The sequence below is a fragment of the Mus caroli genome, unplaced genomic scaffold (assembly GCF_978045245.1).
Source record: "Mus caroli unplaced genomic scaffold, Mus_caroli_1 scaffold_8, whole genome shotgun sequence".
Lineage (NCBI taxonomy): Eukaryota > Metazoa > Chordata > Mammalia > Rodentia > Muridae > Mus > Mus caroli.
Window position 1 is genome coordinate 24,946,552 of NW_028227263.1, and position 12,041 is coordinate 24,958,592.

The window sequence follows — 12,041 nt, forward strand, 5'->3', positions numbered from 1 at the left end:
TTCTTTTTTTTTTTTTTTTTTGGTTTTTCGAGACAGGGTTTCTCTGTGTAGCCTTGGCTGTCCTGGGACTCACTCTGTAGACCAGGCTGGCCTCGAACTCAGAAATCCACCTGCCTCTGCCTACATAGACACTTCTTAACATAACAGTGGAAAGCCAGAACAAAGAGAAAGGCTTCAAAGCAACCAGAGGAGGACAAAGATTACCACCAAAGCACAAGAATCAGGCATAACACACAAGTCAGGCTGGGGAGACAGCTCACAGGATGAAGCACTTGCTGCCCAAGGGTGAGGACCGCAGTATGACAGCTCAGCAGTCCAGAGCACATGCTGCTCAACAGAGGACCCGAGTCTGATTCCCAGTCCCCACTACAGAGGGATCTGACTCCTCTGGCCTCCAAGGGCACCTATACTCACCTACAACTACCCACAGACATATACTCAAAACTCACGCAGCCACCTAGAATCCCCAGATACCCACAGCAGACTGGCTAAACTAATGAAGATGGGGGAAACTCCAGGTTCAGCAAGAAATCCTGCTTCAGTAAAGGAGAAAGACACTTGACATCAACACTGGGCCTCAACACACATATTCCCATACATCTATGTACAGCACACACAGAGAAAATACATGAATGCATGAAGAAAGAACTATCCCTAACTTAAAAGCTGAGGAAAGCTATTACTGCAGATCTGTATTAAATACTATAGCACTCTTTGGGAAGACTCAAATGATTCCTGATGGGAATTCAGATGTACACTGGAATAGAAAGGCAATACAAAAGGCAGACATGTGAGTAAGCCTAAGAACACTGGCTGGATAAAGTCTTATGGGCCTGAAAATATAGACACGATTGAAATATACATGTGGGAGGTGAACAGCTAAAATATTCTAAGATTTTGAGCTGTCTTGGAAGAAAGTAAAAAGCAACTGACATGCAGCAGAGCATGCCAAAACTGTAGGGAACCAATAGAGTTCAGAAACTAACTCCCAAATTAGTATAAAAAAATGGAACAGTCCTGGAAGAGGTAAAACGCAACCAGGCAGAACATCAACAACGTCATTCGATTCAGACTCCCAAGCAGCTTACCTTTTTACCACCCAGTTTCCTTGGACTAACATCGCCACCTTCTGGATGCCACGTAGAACAGCCACAGAGTCCACAGAGGGGCCCAGGAGGCTCATGAGATTAGCGAAAGGCATGACTTTCACTGAGGTGGAAAGACAAAAGACACAACTCACTAGGTAAAGTGCGAGACATGACCCTTCTCTCTTCCCCAGCAAATGTTTCTAGAGCATTAAGATCCCAGACCCTACAACTCCTAGTAACGTGAATAATTGCAATGGCACCAGCAGTCACCACAGCAGTGGCCGAATGTTATGGCCTGGCCTCTTGCCTTTCACAGAACAAATGCCAGGATCTATGTGGAAATCTAAGGAGTACAGAAGATTCTGTCACTATTAGGCCCAGAGAGAGTTGAACCCCCCACCCCCCACATTCCAGCTGGTTGGAAAAAGCAGAGCCAGGATTTGAACTCAGGTCACTTGTAATGCCTCTGGAACTCAGGGCAAAACCTGGGAAAAGCCCCGAGTCCAGAGTCCTCTATAGAAGCCTGGAGAGGCAGGGAGCCCCTAGTTGTTTGTATCTAGGCCTAAAGCCTTCTTAGAGGAGCCTAGAGTTTGGAACTCAGCCCCCAAAAGTTCTGCACCTCCACCTGAGAAAAAAAGGAGCAAGTCCTTATTGAGTAGAGGCCAGTGAGGCACTAAGACAGAGTCCTACCTGACATCCCTTGTAAAACTGTACTTGGCCCCATCAGTGTCCAGGAACCCACACTACTCTTTTAAAGACAGACCAAAGCTCAAATTGACCTGCCCAGGCTCCTGCAGCAGGGAGCTGGCCAGAACAGCTCAAAAGCCCATCTTAAAGACCAGTACCACTGGGTGACACGACTCAGTGGTGCATTACTGATCTGCCCAGACAAGAATGGAGCTGCCAAACTGGGCAGACTCTGGGGAACAGGGGCTTTGGCCCTGGAGGCAGAGAGCAGAGCTCACCGTTCTTCATCAGGACCTTAATCTGATCAGCCAGGGGCAACGTACGCAGCTGGGCCATGGATAGGACATTGCTGGGAGCCACAGGCTTGTCCCTGTTAGAAGCAGAGTTGAGTTAGGAGGCCAGTGGGAGATAGTGGGAGACAGTGGAGGGTGGACACAAGAGCCCCTTACTCACTTCTCCTCCTCTGGGCTGGGTGGCATGAGCATCATGAGGTATTCACTGTAAGGAGAGGGAGGGAGGGGTGTCAGAGGCTCTGTGGACTCTGCCTCACCCATGAATGTAAGCACAGACCACAGCCAGGTTGAACCCTGGGGTGGTGTAAGCAAATATCCAGCCTCCCCATCCCCAGTAGTCCTAGTAGCTCCTGGACAAGCCTCACAGAACATGAGGATCATCTATGCCAGGTCACCCTCCTGGGACTTCTCTAGGAACAGTGTCCCCCCTTCCGCCTGCCTACAAAAAACAGGGGCCACAGTCCCAACAGAGATTTTCCCAGAACCTCTAGCCAGCACCAGTTAGTCCCACCTGGGTGACTTGACGAGCTCCGTGTTCTCTACCCCGCTGGATCCCTGACACAGCAGGTACTGGCGCTCATGCTCTGAGCGGCTATCCTGTGAAGAAAGGGCAGGACAGATCACCTACCGCTCCAGCCACTACCCTGCTCCAAGGCTCTCCACAGACCTATATGTAGCGTCCTAAGCACAACACCCACAAATCCTCTGCAATGTGGTCTCAACCACCCACCCACCCTGGCTTTAGGATCCCAGCTCTAGTATTCCATCTACAGTGCAGAAACCCCAGCAAAAACTAAAATCAAGCTAGCCTTCACCAAGCACCCACCATGTGTCAGGCTCTGTACCAATGCTCATTAACACACTAACGGTACAAGGGCCCTAACTATCTCTGTTTCACAGAGAAGTATAAGGGCTCTTACTATCCCTGTTTCACAGATAAGGAAACTGAGACTAAGAAAGAAAAGGCAGCCAGGCAGTGGTGGCACATGCCTTTAATCCCAGCACTTGGGAGGCAGAGGCAGGTGGATTTCCGAGTTCGAGGCCAGCCTAGTCTACAGAGTGAGCTCCAGGACAGCAAAGGCTACACAGAGAAACCCTGTCTCGAAAAAAAAAAAAAAACAAAGGAAGAAAATGCATTTTCCCAAGGTCACACAGGAAGAAACTATAGGGTAGCTGCAAGTCTGACCCTGAACCTAAGGCTCTCCTGATGCTAATTTTTCCTGGAAGGTTCCGGTTGGTCCTTCCCCCAAAGATCAGGGAGTTCTAATCCAGACACCTGGGAGCCAATGTCCAATTGTTTTCTTTACTGAGTGTAGCATCAGATAACAGGCTGCAAAGCCCTGGAGCCCAAATATATTCAAAACTCACCCTGGATAGGTGGGCAGTAGCCAGAGTATGTGACACAGTAGATTCTCCAGTGGGACCCCAGATGAAGTGTCTAGCTTGCAGTCACCATCCAGGGTACATCAAAAACTCTAACCAAATACCACCCCTACTGCACCTACAGCTTAGGGGGCTAAGCCTCTAACTGGAACAGGAGCTCTCTGCTTCCCACTCTTTATGACACCTGCTAAGTGAGATATGGCAAGAAGCAAACTGCTCACACAATGAGATGCTCTCTAGGGTATAGCAAAGTGGCCATAGACAGGGTGAGCTAAAAGTGAGATAAGCGGCTCTTGGGCATCAGGGCTCTTCCCCCAGATCCTGCGCTGGCTCACCCTCATGCCATAGTAGTGCAGGTGGACCCAGGGTTCTTCTGCATGCTTCTTCTGCAAGAACTCATAGGACTGCACGCGGCGCTGGCGAGCCTGCTCCGACTCTGGCCTGGAGAACCGTACCTGCAAAGAAGAGAGAGGTCACACCCCACATCTGTGGCCCCCAGAGATCTTACCAAACCATTGAACCCCCTTCCACTTTGCTTTTGGAATTCAGCCTCTGGGATGCTAATGCAAACTGGGAGTGGTATTTTCTTGCTTCTGTCTGCCCTGGCCAAGGCTTTCCAGCTGGGCCACATGGGTGCTAACACATATCTTTTCAGATGAAGGTATTTACCCACAAAGGTCCGGGAGGTTTTAATGGCTAGCCAACCCACTGCTGAGAACAGGACAACCTCTGAAGCCTGAGCTCTGTTACATCACTTCAGAAGAGGACAGTCTACCAGGATGTGCAAACTCTATAGTCATTTCTGTGCCAGCTGGGACATTACTGCGCACCATTTTCTTTCAATGGTTATTGTAAACTACATATACATAAACAGGAGGGACCTCATACATCCTGAGTGGAAGACTAATATTCTATCTAAATCTTCCAAAGTCACACTTGTTGGTAAGGTAACCACTCTTTAGAAACACAGAATCACAAAGGTAATTAACATGAGATTTTTTGAGCCTCTGTGACTTCACAGGGGATCCTGGGCTGTACCTTCCTGTTTCCAGGCAATTCCGGCCACACCCCAGGATACCAGCAACTATACAGAACCAGGCTATCCCAGTTTCAACAGCTGGGCGGGGGTAGTTATTCCCTCCAGGCAGCAGACTGGGGGGCGCAGGGGTCAACAATACTCTGCATCTGTTGCTCCCATGGATGGGGAAGTCCTTTCTGCTCGGACCCTGCTTTTTCCATACATGCTGTTCCCTCCTGCCCAGGGCCAGAGCTCACCGTGATCTGCTTAACGTCTTCTTCTGCCTCGTCCTGAGAAGAATCCCCTGCTGCAAAGCAAGCTGTCAGTACAGTCTCTACTGGGACTGCCCATTCTGCCTCAACATAACCCTCCCTCAAGAAAGCCAAGCAAGGGGCCCTGCTCTCAACTGGAGCAGTTTAATCCTCAGGTGATGTCTGGCCATCTGTGGGGACATTTTTTGGTTGTCCCAGATGTGGTATTTAGTAGGCAGGGGCCTGGCATGTCAGTAAGAATCCCACTATCTGATCTCTGTCAAGTGCTCACGTGAGCTCATTCAGACCACAGGCTGTCAGCAGGCTCACCCTCATTGGCTGCCTCCCTCTCTCGGTGCTTGGCATCTGCCTTATCAAGGTAGGAGAAGCTGGGCCGAAGCTGTAGGATGCCATGTAAAGGTGTCAGGTGGAGCTCACCTGGCAAAAGAAGAAGGGTTTGAACATGCCTCTACAACCCAAAGCCGACATACCCAACTTGCTCAAAGGAAACACCAAGTCCCCCAGAAGGCCTACACTCACTGTTACAGCACCAATCCAACTCCAATTCCAATTTAGCCTCTTCAGGAGACCAGGTCAGGAGCTGTTTCCAACTAGACACACTAAGTACGCGCAGAGCAGGAGCCTGACTCTGCTCAAGACTACTTCCCTTTCTACACTCTCTGCCCATGTCATGTCTCCAACCCTCATGCCTACTGCTCCCTCTATCCACAATGCACAACTCACCCACTCTTCCCTCTGGGTCTCTGCTATACTGCTGTTGCCAGACCCTACCAGACTCCATTAGAGGACAGCATGGCCTTTACCTAATATGTCTCTGGCTGCAAGGATTATAGCTTCCTGGGCTGGAGAGATGGATCAGCAGTTAAGAGCACTTACTGCTCTTCAAGAGGACCCACATCTGATTCCTAGCACAAACACGGCCACTCACAAGCACTCCTAACTCCAATTCTGGACTCCGCAGGTACCAGGCATGCAAACAGCGCGCACGCACATGCGCACATGCACGCATGCACACACGCAGACAAAACAGTCATACATAATAAATCTAACAACAGACAGCAGGCAGTGGTGGTGCACACTTTTAATCCCAGTACTTGGGAGGCAGAGGCAGAGGCAGAGGCAGGTTAATCTCTGAGTTTGAGGCCGCTCTAGTCTACAGAGTGAATTCCAAGACAGCCAGGACTACAGAAAACTCCTATCTCAAAAAAAAAGGGGTGGGGGGTAGGAGGGTGGGTAGTGTTGCAGCATTGAGCTGTAGTTCAGAACAAGACTAGTTATGGGACAACAACAGGATTCTTTTGAGACAGAATCTCCCTACATGGCCTTAGAAGTCCTGGAACTTACCATGTAATATACCAGATGAGTGCTGGGATTAAAGGTGAGCACTAGTGATACAACTTTTGAATGTTTCCTCTATTCTCAGAGCTTGTCATTCGTTGCTTTGTAAAGTCCAAGTGCTGAATGCAGTAAGTACTTTGAGCATCCAACAGATGTGCGGAGTGGGCTCCGACACACTAGACACCCCCATCTGAAGCACACAGCTTGATATACACTAATATAGTCTCAAAATTGTGGCAACTATGCCACTCTCAACTTTGGCACATCTTCAACACCCCCAAAAGAACCTGTACTTCCCAAGATCACCTTCTTCTGCCCTTGGGGATATAGTAGAATGGTTAGTTCTGTCAACCTGACAACAACTGGAGTCTCAGTGAGAGTGGCTAGACTGTTAGCCTGGGGGACACATCTATGGCGCATTATGGTGATTAATGAGACAGCACACTCACTGTGGGTGGGACTGTTACAATGGGCAGAGGGTCCTGAACTAGAATGTAGAGAGTACTACATGCATACATGCATTCATTGCTCTCGTCTTGACTGTGTAATTACTTCTTGCTGGTTCAGCCTCCCGGGAAGGTCTGTAAACTGCAACTATGAACCTCTTTCCCCACATCTGCTTTTGTCAAGTAGCTTGGTCACAGGAATAGGAAAGAAAATTAAAGCACGTAGTATGCTATCTCTTTTTGTTGTTAATGGTGTCTGTTTTGAGACAAGGTCTCTCTACATATCCCTGGCTGTCCTATATACTATTTAGACCAGGATGGTCCAGAACTCAAGAGATCCACCTGCATCTGCCTCCCAACACTGGGATTAAGGGCATGCTGAGATTAAAAGTGTGTCCCACCACGCCTGGCTATATGCAGTGTTTTGAGCATGATTTCTACCATCCACATGGATGCATACATTCATTGGGGATTCACTCTTTCACATGAGCAGATAAGTCTGTTATCCTTATAGATGTCCTGTGGATATGGCACATTTTGTTTACGCAGGCATCACGTGATAGGTTTGGGGCTGTTTCCATTCATTGGCTCTCATGAATAGGTCCTATGAACATCTGTGTCCAAGGTTTTATATACACATATTTCCATTTGTCCTCAGTACATGCTGCCCATGTATAAATAGGATTGCTTGGTTCTAAGTAGCATGTACTTAAAAGGACAAAATTCTGCAGCCTGTCCAATACTATGCTATGTTGCATATGTGTTCCCAGGAGCAAACTGACTTGAAGCTCCAACTCTACCAAGTTGGAAGTGCCCAGCAAAGTCCTCTTCACAGTGCTTTGACTCCATAGTTTTTCATTTCCACACTGCCCTGATCCTGCACGGTTTAGTGTTCAGTAGCAGCCAACAGCATACATAAGACTAGATGAGGTCCTAGGCCCAGTCCTCCCCATGCTCTCCCAGGGTATAGCCAGCCCTAGATACCTTGCCTGTAGAGTGCAGCGGCATAACGAGCTGTGTTGGTGGTGGTCTGGGAGGAGCAGAAGGTCTGCTTGTCCATCAGCTTTCTGGGAACACAAGGAGAATTAGTGTCAAGGGCTATGATGCTCTACAGAAGCTGGCCAACCCTATTCCATCCCAACAGAGATCCACCTGCCTCTGCCTCCCGAGTGCTGGGTTTAAAAGTGAGCACTTGTGATACAACTTCGGAATGCTTCCTCTATACTCAGAGCCTTGTCAATCCAATGTATACTAGCTAGGATGAGAAAATCCAGAGCTTTGAGGGATCAAGGGATGATGACGAACGGACAGGGGCTCCAGAAGCACCCGCTGGGATAAGCCAACGTAGGAGGGAAGGCCAACAATACTCTTGGTTAATGGCAGAGACCTAACATGATTGGGATCCCAGGTAAAGAGCAGAAAGGACCCAATGCCTGAGGCCACTAGAGACTCCTCTTTAACCTTTACCTTCAGTGGGACCCTGGGGGCAGGAACTCACGAGGAATATGTGCTAGTCTCGTCAGCACAGGCACCGTCCACATTCAGTGCGATCTGCTCCCCTTTGCTGCGGCAGTAGTTGGGATTCAGGGTGTCGATGGCCATCTCAAGCTCTACCTGAAGGTACAAAATACCACCCAACTTGGAAAAGTGCCATGGCACAGCTCCCCAGGGACACTCCCAGCCAGGTCCCTATCTAGAAGCAAGAGTGACCAGTGTCCTTCCCAATGGACACCAGGGTTTCAGTCCACACAAAAAGACACCAAGGAAATTTCTAACAAAATGTCATGTTACAATATTGGGCTGGAGGAACGGCTCAGTGGTTAAGGTCCTGAGTTCAATTCCCAGCAACCACATGGTGGCTCACAATCATCTGTAATGGGATATGATGCCGTCTTCTGGTGTTTCTGAAGAGAACAACAGTATCCTCACATACATAAAAAAATAGACAAATCTTTTTTTAAAATGTGTCTTCTAGGGGTACACATTCTTGTTTGTCCCATACTCTGTCACATCCCAAAAATCAGAAAGAAAAATTGAAACTAAGATATCATCTCCAACATCAGCAATCCTTGAACAGTCGACCCACCTCCTCACTCCCTGAACCCCCATGACTAGAAATTGAGAGTTACAACTCCTACAGATGAGAAATTTTGAAATTTGTCTCAGCTTCTCCTGTCCCCTCAACCCATCCTGTATGGATAGTGGATCTTTGTCTAATCAACCTGTTTCAAACACCCACACCTGTTAACCCAGGCTTCCCCCAGTCTGCCTTCCAACCACCCCTGACCTGAACCTGATTCTGCTAAGGGCTGCCTTTCCTTTCTGGAATGCTTTCCTTCCTCTGCTTTCAAGACCTGCACACTGCTGTTCCTCTAATCCATCCACTGCACCTTCTCTGGGTTTCCAGTCTCCAAAGTTTGTCTTCTTGCTTCCCTCAACCCCCATTTACCCTCAGTACCCCACTTCCATCTTGGAGGATAGCCCCACCTTCTGCTGTTTGGGCTTGATCTTGGCTGAGAGATGTGGAATGTCATCATAGGTCATCGAAGCAGGACGCACAGGATACTAGAGAGAAAAAGGCCCCCATCAGTCCACCCTGCCCAAAACAAGCTGGAGCAGGACATCAATGTTCCAATGAAGAACTAACAAATAGCCAACCCTATTCCCACTATTCCCACACCTCCACACCAACAGAGACCAGAATACCCAGGACCCCAATCTGCTCTACCAAGAGGGTACCCCTATAGCTTACACATATAGTCTGATTCATAATGGGTCTTCCGCACCTCCTACTGCTAGACCACTTTAGAATGTCTTTGTCTTTCAAGGGGCACGGTTAAGCCCCCCTGGTACCCTGAAGCTCAAATTGATAGTAGGGGACCAAGGACATTCTGCCTGCCACTTTGAGGGCCTCCAGGGTAAGACATGAGACAAGAGGAGGTCAAGAAGGAAAACAGGGCTGGCCTAAGGCTGCTAGAGGCTAATCTGGACATTGGATACAAGAATTGTGACCCCATTCTCTCTCCTTATCAACCTATCTGCACTTTTCACACACATTCTCTTGAGAGGAGTCCGGAAGGTGGGTCTCTTCCCTATATGGCTACTATTATGTAAATGGCTTGCCTTCAGGCCTCCTCTGAAAGCCTAGTCTTGGCTCTTGAACATATAAAACACTTTTCTATAGAGACCTCACAGAATAATTTTTCTTTCTCCTCTCCCATGGAAACTGCTGATGAATGAACCCCTCATTGGCCTCTCAAATCCTTAAGTCCAAGCCGTCCGTTGGTGCCTAATATCCAACAGCCTCTGCAGTGCACTTAGGATGTACAGCAGCTTGGGCTGAAGCTCAACTTTGGGATTATTTCGAACCAGCTACATTTAGCGTAGGAAGCAAGCAGTCACAGCTCCTCAGTAGTAACACCATGGCTACTCCTTTAGCTTTCAGCTGAAGCAGGGATAAGCTTTGGTGAGGGGCATAGCCTGGGGCTCAAGTGCTCTAGGCAGAGCCCTTGGGAGAGCCTAAACTGGGTGAGATATGCTCTCCCACAATAGCTCACAAGCTCTAAATTCACTCATCTCTGGGCTAAGAAGGCTTGTAGTGAGCTAAAGGTCTAGGCTACAGTACTGACTCTGCCACTTACTCCGTGTTCTCTACTCCCAAGGCTGCCATGAGTATAAACAAAGCACATGGAGTGGGCTCCAACAGAGCCCAACACAGTGGACATACATGAAGCCACTGTCCCAGAGGCTCTGCACGCAGTCAAGGGTGCAGGTAACCCTGGGGAATGGACAGCCTCTCTCTCTGCTGCATAGGCACTGCTGCTGCCCCTGCCACTTGCCCCAGGCCCTCTCTGGAGAGGTCAGGAGCCTCCATCTCATTCCCTCACGTGCAACAGACTCAAAGTGCTGCTGCCAACCACCTTATATGGAGGATATAAAATGGTACAAACAGTCCATAAGGTCCTCCAGCTACATACTACGACCCAGCCATTCTAGTCCTAGATGTGCATCCAAGAATAGAAAACACAGGTCATACAAAAACACATGCACAGATGTCCAGAGAGCATTCAAGACAGTAGCCAAAGTGTAGACAACCCAGATAGCCACCAACTAAGGGATGAACCACTGTACATCACCCACAATGGATACTCCTGTATGCTTGGCTGCTGCAATGTGCACCCGGAGGCGGGAGGACCACCTCAGGTATTCCTCAGGAGCCACCACTGGGATTTTTGAAACAGGGTCTCTGGTTGGTCTGGAGCTCACTAAGTACGTTAGGCTAGCTGGCCACCCCAGTACTGGGACTACAACCACACACTACTACACCCAGCTTTTGAGGTGGGTTCTGGGGATCAAGTTCAGGTCTTTGTATACTTGCACAGCCTGTACTTTACTGAGAGAGCCACCTTCCCAGCCCCATAGAGACACTCTTTAGCATAGAAATGAAACACTGATCCAGGCCCCAACATTGATGGGCTCTACAGAAAAGAGGCTGCATTTCTACATGAGAGATCCCAAACAGGTAAATCCATACAAACACAAATAATGTTGCCTCGGGCTCAAGTTAAGAATGGAGTCAGTGCTGAGGATTGACTAAATACATGGGAAATGTACTAAAACAGTGTGGTACTGGCTGCACAGCCCCCAAATAGGCTAAAATCTTCAGCATGGTTCACTTACTGTATTCCAGAAAAGCTGATGTAAAGACACAGTCACCACAATCAGTGTTACGATGAGATTGAGGTAACTTAGGAAAGCAGTGCTGAAATAGGAGGTGCTCAAAAGATGCCAGCCACAGCAGGGAAGGGCTACGGGGGTAGGGAGGGAGGGTTATCAACTTGGCACACTTAAGGGACAGGCCCAAGGCTTGCACATGGCTACAAGGATACTCTGGAAGCATCCTTGAGCTCTACCCAGCAGCAGTGGTTCCTGTCAGCACTAACTCTTCCCCAGGCAGTGGCCTAAGCATTTCTATGTGGATGCATTTGACCCTCACAGAATCTCTATGGGCTAGGCAGTGTGACTACTGAAAACTGGGGCACAGAACAGGTACTTGTTCAGGGGCTGGAAACTGAGTCTTGATGGAGCTGAAACTGGCTGGTTTGGTCCAGCACCCCAGCAGCTCAATCTGCATCCCACATGTCCTGCTTGCCCATCTGAGCAAGTGAGCTCTGCCATGCCTCCCCAGCTCCCCAACTCCCTCGACATCGGCGGTCCCCATTTACCGGCATGAAGTCCCCTTACCTGAAAGAGATACAGCTTCTCTGCCAGACTTTTGGCCAAGTACACATCGATCTGGGAACAAGGGGAGAAAACATTTAAACCAGGCCCAGACATTCAAACAGGATCAGTGGCTCACACAGGCAGCTGAGGGAAGAGGAAAGTCTTGACTTATACTAAGAACAGAGGTAACCAGGCCAGGCCTCCAACCCAGGGACAACCAGAATTCCCTCTCAACAGCAACCCGAGAACCAAGACCAAGAGCTTGCCTGCCTCTACCCAAGGTTATTCTAACC

At 48.9% G+C, this 12,041-nt stretch overlaps 1 protein-coding gene across 2 annotated transcripts in view; it reads right to left on the bottom strand.

Annotated features, from left to right (window-relative positions):
• The window catches only part of Polr3e (RNA polymerase III subunit E), a 28,998-nt gene that overhangs the window by 10,789 nt on the left and 6,168 nt on the right, over window positions 1-12,041 (bottom strand). For both annotated transcript variants that reach the window (XM_021165936.3, XM_021165937.3), the window contains exons 3-13: window positions 11,770-11,820; window positions 9,013-9,090; window positions 8,024-8,139; window positions 7,510-7,592; window positions 5,051-5,158; window positions 4,727-4,776; window positions 3,787-3,906; window positions 2,580-2,665; window positions 2,229-2,273; window positions 2,054-2,145; window positions 1,089-1,209 (exon numbers count right to left, since the gene is read on the bottom strand). In XM_021165936.3, coding sequence (XP_021021595.1) covers window positions 1,089-1,209; window positions 2,054-2,145; window positions 2,229-2,273; window positions 2,580-2,665; window positions 3,787-3,906; window positions 4,727-4,776; window positions 5,051-5,158; window positions 7,510-7,592; window positions 8,024-8,139; window positions 9,013-9,090; window positions 11,770-11,820 — 950 coding nt within the window. The remainder of the gene's footprint in view (window positions 1-1,088; window positions 1,210-2,053; window positions 2,146-2,228; window positions 2,274-2,579; window positions 2,666-3,786; window positions 3,907-4,726; window positions 4,777-5,050; window positions 5,159-7,509; window positions 7,593-8,023; window positions 8,140-9,012; window positions 9,091-11,769; window positions 11,821-12,041) is intronic.